Source organism: Babjeviella inositovora (assembly GCF_001661335.1).
Source record: "Babjeviella inositovora NRRL Y-12698 unplaced genomic scaffold BABINscaffold_2, whole genome shotgun sequence".
In the NCBI taxonomy this organism is placed as follows: Eukaryota; Fungi; Ascomycota; class Pichiomycetes; order Serinales; genus Babjeviella; species Babjeviella inositovora.
This window is the reverse complement of record NW_017566839.1, coordinates 1,420,753-1,432,303: the sequence shown is the minus strand read 5'-3', so window position 1 is coordinate 1,432,303 and position 11,551 is coordinate 1,420,753. Positions and strand designations below refer to the sequence as shown.

The following is an 11,551-nucleotide window of genomic DNA, read 5'->3' as shown; positions in this document are numbered from 1 at the left end:
TGAGCATGCCTTTTCTCAGGATAAAATTATGAAACCAGTTGGTTCTCGAACGTCAGATTCCCCCCCCCTCAAGTCCCAACATACGAATAGCGCCATCCTTTATCGTGACTGAATACACTATCTTACATGCTCTTTTCCGTGAAATCGCATCTTGTAAGCACAGCTAATTGCAACTGGTTATTGTGCAAGGTTCTTGTATAACCGTTTTTTTCCAAGGCATAGATCCCAAACCAGGGGATTGTCCAGCTGAAGGTCTCTCCAATCTTTTCATCAGCAAGACTGCCTGTATCTGTTTGAGTGCAAAAACTAGGAACCAATATGACCACCGATATCAGAAATTACCATTTGTTGATACACATTCGCATTCCACCTATCTCCCGGTTCGTCTGCGATAAGCTACCGACATTGTATCTCGAAAAACCCAGAGAGGTTCGTCATGGTTTGGGCGCTTATGTGAAGTTCCTTGAGTTCAATGGAGTCTGTAAAGCTGCTGCATCTCGTATAGTGCACACAGTTATTTTTGCCAGCAAAATCATAACCTAAGAAAACATCAGATCTTAGCTGCCAATCTCTGCCAATCTCTGCCTAATCAAACCTGGCATTTGGTTACTTGGACCCCTCCTCGGTTGTCTTTTCCCCCGGCTCTTCACTCGGTTCCAAGAAGAGTCTCGCGTTGTCCTCGGTGATTAGCTCATCCGCCCACTCTTCCACCAACACCCCTAACGCTAACATTGCAGTTTCGTCAAAAACTTTGCGGAATCGGTTCTTGTACCGAGCGGGCAAGACCTCCAGTTGGTTCACGATGTAGTAGTGCAACGCCGCGAGCAAGTCCGAATCGGGCAACTTAGCACCAGCAAAATCCGCGCGCTCAAGCAATGGGATTTTGATATTAGACGTCTTGACACCCTCAAGTACCTCGTCAGGCGCGATCGCGTGCCCTGTGGATGTGTATTTGGTATTCTTGTCCACCAGAAGTGACACGTTCTGTTCCTCCGACATGGCCCTGTGGTCCAAGCGCACACCGCGCCTGAGCTCGTCATTGGCCGCCAGGAAGACCGTAGAGTAGATAATATCGAGCTTTCCCGAGTTCATCGCGTGTGAAGTCGAGCGATTGCCGTTGTGGGGTAAAGCGTTTGTTTCTGTTTGTTTTGTAGTGCGAGAAGTTTGCTGGTCCGTGCACGACATGGAGGGAGGGGCTTTATGCGAGCTTTAGAGTGAGAACCTTAACGAAGATTATTAATTCTGTGAATTTATTCACAAATGCTATGTGGCCATATCAAAATTCAAACCCGTTCCAAGATTGAAATGTTAAACTCCTGTTATTGGAATTAGACAATTTACTACGTCTATACGTCAACAAACCAGCTTCACCTTGCGAGCACATCAAACTACCAAGCTTCTGCATAATTAGCCGCTACTCCACCCATTTATAAAATGAGCTATCAGCTCGCCTTATTGATAGATACCTGCCACACATCTACCTTCGTATATCGAAGCTCCAATTGATTATTGATAAACCGTTAATACGTACTCCCTTCCCGCACATCGCTACAACAAAATAATAGCCGCAAGCGCCTTTTGCGAGCTCAATTTTGCTCCCATCCTAATTTCTATAATTTCCCACAAATCTCCTGTCATGTCTCTTTGTTTTTCTCAATATTAATATCGTACTATTCATTCTACGGCAGGTTCCTACTCGCAGCTACCCACTACCATATGCTTTATCACTTTCTCTGGTAACATGTCCTGCACGCGTTACCCAGCCAAGGTCTGGCGCCAGCTCACAGCGCATGAAATCTCATCCGTTCTCTTCATCAAACCATCCAAAGGATATTGACAAGTACCCCAATCTGTGTCTATCAAGTCATGACAGAACTAAGAAATCGGTCGCGTGCCTCTCCCGGCGACCGCTTTGACGAGTTCACCACCATCGACTGGGTCGAGGACAACCTCAAGGAAAACCAGCGCCAACTCCTCAAAGCCTCCAACAAAACCACCACGGGTAAAATCCAGACCATCTTCCGCAAAATCAAGCTCGAAACTCAGAGCTGGTTGGTGCTCACACTTATCGGTGTTTTCATCGGGATCATTGCGGGGTGTCTCAACATCTTTACCGCCTGGCTCGTAGACCTCAAGTCCGGCCGCTGCTCCACCCACTTCTACCTCGGTAAGAGGTTCTGCTGCTGGGGCGAGACCGAGGCGAATTGCACCGCCTGGGTCGAGTGGTCGCGCTTTGCGCCGTTCAACTACGTCCTCTTTGTGCTTTTCTCCGTCGCCTTTTCTTCGTCCGCAGCGCTACTAGTGAAACACTACGCGCCGTCTGCGGCCGGCTCGGGGATCTCTGAAATCAAGTGCATCGTGTCTGGGTTCCGCCTTAAGGGGTTTCTTGGCTGGTGGACGCTTGCGATCAAAAGCATCGGCTTGCCCCTCACCATCGCCTCTGGCTTGAGCGTGGGAAAGGAGGGCCCAAGTGTCCACTACGCCGCGTGCGCGGGAAACTGTATTACCTCCTTGTTCAAGACCTACCAAGAGTCAGCAGCGAAGTCGCGTGACTTTCTCGCGGCCGCGGCTGCGGCCGGCGTTGCGGTTGCGTTCGGCTCGCCAATGGGCGGCGTTCTCTTCTCCATTGAAGAAATCTCCAACGTTTTCAAGCTTCGCACGATGTGGAGCGCGTATTTTTGCGCGCTCGCAGCAACCACCACGCTCTCCTTGATGAACCCGTTCCGCACGGGCCAGTTGGTCTTGTTCGAAGTGTCCTACGACAAGCAGTGGCACGTGTTTGAGATTCCGTTTTTTATCATTCTCGGAGCGTTTGGCGGGGTCTACGGTATTGTTGTCTCGCGCTTCAACATCTACGTGGTGAGTTTTCGCAAGCGCTACTTGGCGAGTTTTGCGATCCGCGAGGTGGTGTTACTAACGTCGCTCACTGCGATGTTTTGCTACTTCAACGAGTTTTTGCGTTTGGATATGACTGAGAGCATGCAAATATTGTTCCATGAGTGCAACGCGAACTGGGACCACCGCATCTGTGATCTGAAAAACAACTCATCCGCGCTCATTTACTCGCTTATTTTTGCCACAGCCGTGCGGATGCTTCTTGTGGTGGTGTCGTACGGGTGCAAGGTACCGGCCGGGATTTTTGTGCCGTCCATGGCTGCGGGCGCGACGTTCGGGCGCGCGCTTGGGATCCTCGTTCAGGCGATGCAGACGCGCTTCGCAGGTGCGTTCTACTTCCGCGCGTGTGACAACGGCGATGCGCTCTCATGTATCACCCCAGGGACGTACGCGTTCTTGGGCGCGGGTGCGGCCTTGAGTGGTATCACCCATTTGACCGTCACGGTAGTGGTCATCATGTTTGAGCTCACGGGTGCGTTAAAGTACATTCTCCCGACGATGATTGTTGTCGCCGTGACCAAGAGCATCAACGACAAGTGGGGCCACGGAGGGATCGCTGACCAGATGATCCGCTTCAACGGCTTGCCCTTTATTGATAACAAGGAGGACCATGACTTCAATGCGCCTACGGTCAAGGCCATGTCCACCCCGGTAGTTGCCTTTCCCGCAATAGGCTTGCGCCTTTCCGAGCTTCAGAACGTGTTGCGCGAGACACCCTTCGCGGACTTTCCCGTTGTCGAGAGCCTCGCCGCGCCCCATATTCTCGGTTATATATCGCGGCAGGACGTGCGGCTTGTCGAAGAGACCTTTATGCGCAGCGGACGTTCCACCAGCTCGGAGAACTCCCCCGACTTTGTGTGCAAGTTCGCCGTGGACGGTGTGGAGGACGATATGATAGATTTCTCAGCGGTGGTGAATCTTGCGCCGCTTCTGGTGACGGTGTCCATGCCGTTGGAGACTACCCTCGACATCTTTCACAAGTTGGGCCCACGGTTCATGCTTGTGGAGACCGAGGGGGTTCTTAGTGGGATTATTACGCAGAAGGATGTTTTGAGGTTTGAGGCTCAGCTTCACAGTGAGCACGAGCCGGCGTACTACGTGAACCCAAACTTGGATGCGCGGATCTGGAAGACGTTGAAGTGGATCGGCGGAGGATTTCACAGTGAGGATGAGCCGGCAGACTACGCAAATCCAGACTTGGCTGCGCGGATCCGAGAGACGTTGAGGTGGATCGGCGGAGGGCTTCAGAGTGAGAACGAGCCGGCGCACCACGCGAATCCAGACTTGATTGCGCGGATCTGGGAGACATTGAGGTGGACCGGCGGAGGACCTCACAGTGAGCACGAGTCGGCACAGCACGAGCCGACACAGCACGAGCCGGCGCATCACGTGAATCCAGACTTGAATACACAGATCTGGGAGACGTTGAGGCGGATCGGCGGAGAAGTTGGTGAGGCTTGGACCATGGCAAGCCAGGCGGGAATACGGGGGTACGCTAGAATGAGGGGAGAATGAGTTGAAATTTCACGAGTCCTAATGAACTACGAAGCAACCCTTAAGGAGCTGTAGCATAATCTGGAGCTCTGAAGGGGAGAGGTTTTACGAAAATGCACAGAGAAATCCAAGTTAGCTCTTGGCCGGTGCCAGAGATGGGCTGCCAACCCAAGACGTGCTTCAAGGGTTGAAAAGAGATTCAATTCCCAAGCATGAAAATTCTGCGAGCAGTGCTTTACATATAAAAGTATCCTAGAGAACTTCTGGGGGCTTTCAGGGGTTCTACTTTAACTTGGATTGTAGCTTTATAGAAGACACAGGGACTTCTGAGAGAGCTCAGAATATATGTTCTCAACCCCTGATGGATATATGGTTGGATAATTAATAGATTTAAGGAGCTCACTTTTTCATGCCTCGATGGCCAACGCTTATGTACATCACCCCCAGTGTACCGTTTGGTACATTGAATGGCCCAACCAGGAAAGAGTAAACGTGGGTCGTTCATCTGGATCGGGGGTAAGTGAAGATTATTGTATTGTTTTCAGCATCAGCCATGGCCAAGAAACAGGGCGTGCTTGGCTTTCAGAAGCCTTTTTCCAATAGGGAGTAACTGAAGAGGCCCGAAACAATACAGACAAAGGGTTTGGGTAACCTGCTGCATATCAGAGCCAATATGGAACTATCAGGAAATTTCACTCATGCATATATACTATTCGAGGCAATATTAGCGTCGTCCGCCTGGGGAATATCCAAGAGTTGTGTTTCTTGGCACGTGAAAATAATGCTCTGGGTAATATCAATGACTGAAACCTATGTGACTGGTGAGAGATGGGTGCTGGCTCCCCAAAGATACAAGAGGAGAGCCAGTTTGGCAGGGAATACACTGACTATTGACTTCACTGGGTATGGGCTTCCTAGGGGGTCTTGTAAATATCGTAATCGCATACGAAAAGAGTAATAGTGACAAATAACTTCCTGGCCAGGCCCTATTAGAAAGGGCTAGCACCAGAATTCCAAAAATAGCCTAATGAATACTGCGGTAAATTTGGGACTTAATTATCGGACCATACTCAATATGGACGGTACCTGAGCAAATCGGACTGCCCAGTATCCCGCCTTGTATATGCATTGCTATGCACGCGCGCTGACGGGTACAAAGTAACCAGGCCCTTGGATGCTGCCAAACAATAAAACCTTTTTCGCCTGTATGGTTTAGGCTGCATGGTTTAGATAAATCCACCGTCGATAACTGTCCTTGACATATATACGGATTTTAAGCCAATCAGACTCAGCTACAAAACATATCAATGATATTTTAACTGCTTAAAAGTGTTTTACTGAGTTTTATGGATCAAGAGATATTTAAGACAGGGTCTGGTGAAGGATAGCACCGTTTAGTCCTGCTTCGTATGAGTCAGCAACACCAAAAGGGATTAGCCGAAACGCTTTTATCATGTCTAATCCTATTAAGGTTGAAGTTAGTCATCAAACGGATTGTTCTAATTAAATAGTTGCTATGCGCCCAGCCCCCGTTTACGTGTTTCAAGTTTTGTTTCCCACTCTCCATTCTTCATGCCTCATCGTCTCTTTCACAGCTGTATCGGGGGTCGTCGCACCGATGTCAGACCAATGCTATATAAATACCCATATTCCACCGTTATTTTTTTATATAGTTTCTTCCTTACAAGTACCTATCTTATCCTTCAAATATCCACCTTAGAATGAGAGTTTCATCTGCAATCATTACGGCTACTTTTGCCAGCGCGGTTCTCAGTGCCGCCGTTACTGCCCCAGATAGCACTTCTGACAAGTCTGCCGTCTCAAGTCCGGACTCTTTGAATCAGCTACTTGATTGGTTTGGCCAGAGTTATTCTAAGCTTGCCAACCCTATTCTTAAGCGTGCGGCCGCTGTTGTTACGGTTACCGCTACCAAGTCGACTGCCGTCACGGTTACCGTCACCACCCACCCTACCACCGTTCCAAGTACCACTATGTATGTCACTGTCACCGTGACTGGGGCCCCTACAAAGACCACAACCACTCCTAAGACTACCGTCACTAGCACCAAGTCGATTAGTACTGGGACTACCACTACCACTCATCCTACTACCGTTCCATCCACCACTAAGACAACCACTATCACCAAGGCTACCACCACTCCACCTGTCATTAAGACTGTCACTGTCACCAATCCTACTACCAAGACGATGACCACTAAGACTGTCACTCTTTCTAACACTCACACTGTTCCGATCTCCACCAGTATCGTCACTGTCACCAGGAATGCGTAAATCCTTCTAGGATAAGCGGAACTTAGTTAGGCTAAATATAATACCTTTTATCCGTTAGATGTAGACAAAGTAGGGATCCTTATATTGAGGAAGATAGGGCTCCGAAGCGTCCAAGGGCAATGCTATGACCTGTTGTCTTATCGGAGGTAAGTTATCAGTCGACAACGTCTGCGTCAACACGTTGCTAAAGATAAACAGCTTCGGTCTTCGAGACGTGGTTTATAAGTTGTGTACCAGTAATCTCGTCGACTAGATAGGGATCTAGAACCGGTAATGGGCGGTTCCGAGCTATAGTGGTCTGAGCTTGTGTTGCTGCAGAGTTGCTCCCCTGGGCTTGTTGCAATCAGCCAGTAATTGTTAATTTATGCGAGATTGCAACAAGCTCAAGGGACTTTGAAGGTCTAGATATCGACAAGTAACGTACGGAGAAAACCAACCCTACCTTGGATATTGCGAGTAACAGCTACTTCCCGTCATCTCAAATATAGCTTATGATCAAAACCTACACTTGCTTAGCTTGAAATAATATACATGTAGATAGATGGACGCAGGGCTAGGCCTTGGCCGCCTTGAACTTGACAGAGTCGTCCAAGAACAAGTCGAACAAGCCAACGGTGTCTTCAGGACCGGACATGGCCTCCGGATGGAACTGGACGGAGTACCACGGCTGCGAGGTGTGTTTGATACCCTCGTTGGACTCGTCGTTCAAGTTAATGAACCATTGCTGCCATTCCTTACCCATGTTACTGGAGCTGACGGCGTAGCCATGGTTCTGGGAAGTCATGCTGCACTCGCCGTTGAGCATGTTGAGGGTTGGGATGTTGTGGGCACGGTTACCGTACGGCATCTTGACGGTCTTGAAGCCGGCGGCCAAGGCGAGAAGCTGGTTCCCGAGACAGATCCCGAAGATCGGGGTATTGGGCGTGTTTTCCATAATGTTTTTCAAAACCTTAACGGTGGCAGTGCAGTGGGTAGGGTCACCCGGACCGTTGGAGAGGAAGAGCCCGTCGTACTGGTCGATGACTTTGTCCACTGGGTAGTTGTACGGGAAGACGGTGACCTCGGCACCACGCTCCAAAAGACAACGGAGGATGTTCTGCTTGACACCGCAGTCAATGACTGCGATCTTGGTTTTAGCACCGGGGTTGGCAATGGTGTATGGCTCTTTAGTCGACACCTTGTGCACCAAGTTGATATTGGAAGGGTCCACGAAACCGGCGTCCTCCACCTCATCGTACTCCTCACCGATAGACAAACGCGCGAGGGTGGAGCCCTGTTCACGCAACAAGGTGACCAACTGGCGAGTGTCGACCCCAGTGATACCTGGGATGTTCTCGCGGGTCAACCACTGCTGCAAGGACTCCACGGCGGTCCAATGGGAGTACTCGAGAGCAACATCGGCCACCACAACACCGGCAACCTGGACCTTGCCGGACTCAAAGTAGTCGTACAATCCGAACTGGTCCTTGGTTTGCGCTGGCACACCGTAGTTACCGATCAATGGCTGGGTGAAGCACAAGATCTGGCCGGTGTAGGAGGGGTCGGTGAGCGATTCTGGGTAGCCGACCAACGAGGTGGTAAAGACAAGCTCCCCAGTGGCGTTCATCGGTGCTCCAAAAGAGGAACCGTGGAAGATTGGGCCCTTGTTAAGGGACAAGGTGGCTCTGTTCAAGCCGCTGGCCTTGGTGGCCAAGGTTCTCACGAACGGCGTCTTGGCCGCGAGTCTGTAAGCAGATAACATCTAGACATTAGTATGACATGAATATACGATGGCAATCAGATATAGAGAGCTGTTTGATACATACTGTGTGTGTGTGTAAAGAGTGGAATTCGAGAGGAAGAAAAATGGGGGGTGAAAATTTTTGGCAGCGCACTTATATACCTCCAATCTGGCCAAGTTTTCCACCCACGGTTGATTACGAACCGCGCTTAATTTTTGTGACTCAGAACTTCCCAAAGGAGGAATTCACGTGATGGAAAGTATTTTCCACTGTGCAAAAAGTTTTCCTTAGCGCCAAGCACCGAAACCGGGAGAAACCACCGGGGGGGAACGAGCGTCAAAACCGAAAATGGAAGGGCACCGAGAACCGGAAAGTGAAAAAGCACCGGTCAACGAGCACCAAAACCGGGAGGGTAAAAGCACCGGGGGAGCAAGCACCGAGAACCGAAAAATTGGACATAAGAGATAAGCGAACAAGCATAAAAATTTGAGTTTGAACTGATGAGTGTGGCTGCATTTATAGTTTAGGTGATACGGATTATGGCCACATCATGATGCTACCTGGAATTGGTGAACGCTCATAGTCTCAGGGTAATATCAAATATTTGTAAAGTTGACGATTTTTAAATCTCGGATCTGTAACAAGCTACTAATGCGTATTGACCAATGTGTATTGCCTACTCCGGCTGGCCACATGTGCGTATGCTGCTAGGCATTTGCGTTCTAGTTCCATGCTCACATGTTCCACCTTTCTCCAGCCTTGCGGCCAAGTAAATAACTATATAAAGTCCCAAATCGTATAGAGCTCCTCAGTTTTGTTGCAAGAGCGAATGTGCAGTGATTTATTGCAAGACTTGGCGGGATTGAGGATGGCCCCCAAAAAAAGTATAGAAAGCTAGTACTCAGGATTGAACTAAGGACCAACAGATTTGCAATCTGCTGCGCTACCGCTGCGCCATACCAGCTTACTATATGAAAATGATTTCCATCAGAACTTTCGAGGAAATAATGATATTTTTAACCTTGGATCACATTTTACAATAGAGCAGTACGGCGCAAGTCCATCTGCATACCAGTGTTAGTCAACCATTGAAAGAGAGCCTGCCATACGTTCAAACGGCAGAGTATTCTTGAACGGCATTACCTAACCAGCGGCGCCACAGAGTCACTTGCTACACTTAATACAGAGCTTCGCCGTCAAGCAGTATACTAATTCTAAAATATTGGTATCTCCAGATCCACCAGTGAAGAAAATAGACTCCTGGGTAGAGCAGGGTGGGAAATACCAATCCTACCGTATTTTTGGTTATGTCAAACGACATTCCCCAACCTAGGAGAATCAACTTTTTCTCCATGACTTGCTTCTGAGCCTCTGCGCCATTCTTCCATCTGAGCCTCTAGGTCATTTCTCCTTTTCTATGACCCTCTTACAAACGCTTCTTCAAGGCAATTTCCTTGTCCCAGGTGGCAATCCACGCGACGGAATCCACCTTTGGCACAAAGTAGATTCTCAACGAGTTGTCAAACAATGGAACAGACGGTTTGTCGGCCATCAACACGTTATTGATTGCTACCTTCTTCCCGACCCTGATCAAGCCACCGGTCTCGGTCTCCATATACGCCTCCATCTTTTTTGGATGGAAGTTTTGGTGCTGTGGCTCGGCAAAAAATGCGGCTGGTCTGTTCAAGACCATCTCCATCATCTCCGCCGGAGTCGTCAACTCGCTGATTTCGGCGATAAAGTCGAACTCGTCGGTGGTGGGGTACACCACCATCGCTGGAAAGATCAATTGGGACCCATAGTCTGTCTCATCCTCCAACCGGAGCTTCGCATCTCCGAGCAAGGCGGCGGGCTTGGGGGTCTTCACTACCAGAATATGTCTCAAGTTGATAGCGTTTGCGAGAATGACCTGCTTCATCTGCTTCTCCTGTGCTTCTCTCTGCTTCTTATCGGCAAGCGCTTTGAACTGTCCCTTTCTTTGCTGTGCCGTCGCGAGAACAGACCTGATGGCAGTGTTTTCCGGTTCAAGGGCTAACGCGTACTCCGCTACTTCAATTGCCTCATCTAATCTGTCCATTCCAAAGTAGGCCTTGCACGATCTGAAGTAGGCTTTGATGTTTTTTGGGTCGATCTTTAAACACAACTTGCAGTCATTCACACACTTGCGGTAGTTCTTTAACTCCAAATTGCAGGCCGCGCGGTTGAGATACAACGAGGCCTCGAGGGCATCCACACCGCACTTCATCTCCAAGCCCTTCGTATAGAACTCAATGGCGTTCTTGTACTGTTTGCCTTTGTAGCAATCATTACCCTGATTTTTGAAGTTGGTGGCCACCTCGTCTGGTTCTCCTTCGTATGCCAACGCCTTTAACGCCTCCAAGCCAAGGTTCTCTCCGCCCTCGCCGTCTGTTTCGTCGAGCTGGGTCATGAAGAAGGGCATGCGGTTCAACTCCTTCATCACATCGTCCACCTTCTGCGCAGTGTTCTGCAACTGTGGTGGTAATTCCGGCTGACCTGTGCTGCTCATAGTTGTGGGTATATAAATGGTGTGGTTTTTCAGTGATTGGAAGGATCAGGGTCGGTATTTTTTTTCAGCGGAAAAGGTTCGAGATGAGGATGTGTGCAGGATTTAACTGAGAAATCTGTAACATAGTGTAAGCGTACGGTAGATATAATATTCATATTGATTATATGATTAAAGATTGTCAAATGGTTGATTAAGTACGTGTAAATATGAATGAATAATCCAAAATTAAAATTGGGGCGATATCGACAATAATCATAGCGTGGTTTTCTCGATCTAGGAAATATGTATGTTTATATACTTCAAAGTTAAAGGTATAATGGAAATTGATTATACAGCATGTAGGGGCCTTTCACTATAGGTAACTGAATGCTCTCACTTTAACTTCTTACCCAAAAAATCAAAATGCCAACCATTTAGGACTACTAGATTGTTGATAACTGACTTTTAGCCAAACATTTATCTGTGCTTCATCTGATCTTTGTGACGCTCAGCAATTTATGCACATACCCAATACTCTCTGAATCAGACGCCGACCTCCCAGGGATATAAATTGCACGCCAGTCTCATTATATTACACGATTTACACACTGTAACGCTAACGACTCACCATGATATACAAAAAA

The 11,551-nt window shown here is 48.7% G+C and overlaps 6 protein-coding genes and 1 non-coding gene across 7 annotated transcripts; 3 read left to right on the top strand and 4 right to left on the bottom strand.

The window, feature by feature from the left end:
- The first annotated feature begins 127 nt into the window (after positions 1–127).
- BABINDRAFT_114323 (uncharacterized protein) lies at positions 128–575 on the top strand. Its single transcript, XM_019126864.1, has one exon. The coding sequence runs from the start codon at positions 319–321 to the stop codon at positions 541–543; it is 225 nt and encodes a 74-aa protein (XP_018987339.1). The 5' UTR covers positions 128–318; the 3' UTR covers positions 544–575.
- Positions 576–606: 31 nt separating this feature from the next.
- BABINDRAFT_6628 (uncharacterized protein) lies at positions 607–1,092 on the bottom strand (the record flags this gene model as incomplete). The annotated part of the gene is made up of 1 exon (XM_019132473.1): positions 607–1,092. The coding sequence occupies one exon, from the start codon at positions 1,090–1,092 to the stop codon at positions 607–609; it is 486 nt and encodes a 161-aa protein (XP_018987338.1).
- Positions 1,093–1,866: 774 nt separating this feature from the next.
- BABINDRAFT_170572 (uncharacterized protein) lies at positions 1,867–4,410 on the top strand (the record flags this gene model as incomplete). Its single annotated transcript, XM_019130750.1, has 2 exons — positions 1,867–3,970; positions 4,091–4,410. 2 exons carry the CDS (start codon positions 1,867–1,869, stop codon positions 4,408–4,410), a joined length of 2,424 nt encoding a protein of 807 aa, XP_018987337.1.
- Positions 4,411–5,649: 1,239 nt separating this feature from the next.
- Positions 5,650–6,719, top strand: BABINDRAFT_160220 (uncharacterized protein). The gene has a single exon (XM_019128120.1). It carries the CDS (start codon positions 6,111–6,113, stop codon positions 6,678–6,680), a length of 570 nt encoding a protein of 189 aa, XP_018987336.1. The 5' UTR covers positions 5,650–6,110; the 3' UTR covers positions 6,681–6,719.
- A 399-nt stretch (positions 6,720–7,118) lies between these two features.
- CPA1 (carbamoyl-phosphate synthase (glutamine-hydrolyzing)) lies at positions 7,119–8,428 on the bottom strand. The gene has a single exon (XM_019128119.1). It carries the CDS (start codon positions 8,419–8,421, stop codon positions 7,234–7,236), a length of 1,188 nt encoding a protein of 395 aa, XP_018987335.1. The 5' UTR covers positions 8,422–8,428; the 3' UTR covers positions 7,119–7,233.
- Positions 8,429–9,293: 865 nt separating this feature from the next.
- BABINDRAFT_t70 lies at positions 9,294–9,365 on the bottom strand. Its single transcript has one exon. It is a non-coding gene; the product is annotated as a tRNA-Cys (tRNA).
- Positions 9,366–9,402: 37 nt separating this feature from the next.
- CNS1 (HSP70/90 family co-chaperone) lies at positions 9,403–10,952 on the bottom strand. Its single transcript, XM_019132316.1, has one exon. The coding sequence runs from the start codon at positions 10,926–10,928 to the stop codon at positions 9,828–9,830; it is 1,101 nt and encodes a 366-aa protein (XP_018987334.1). The 5' UTR covers positions 10,929–10,952; the 3' UTR covers positions 9,403–9,827.
- Between the last annotated feature and the right edge of the window lie 599 nt (positions 10,953–11,551).

Coding starts and splice junctions, on each gene's coding strand:
- BABINDRAFT_114323 (XM_019126864.1), top strand. CDS start 319: ATGACCACCGATATCAGAAATTACCATTTGTTGATACACATTCGCATT.
- BABINDRAFT_160220 (XM_019128120.1), top strand. CDS start 6,111: ATGAGAGTTTCATCTGCAATCATTACGGCTACTTTTGCCAGCGCGGTT.
- CPA1 (XM_019128119.1), bottom strand. CDS start 8,421: ATGTTATCTGCTTACAGACTCGCGGCCAAGACGCCGTTCGTGAGAACC.
- CNS1 (XM_019132316.1), bottom strand. CDS start 10,928: ATGAGCAGCACAGGTCAGCCGGAATTACCACCACAGTTGCAGAACACT.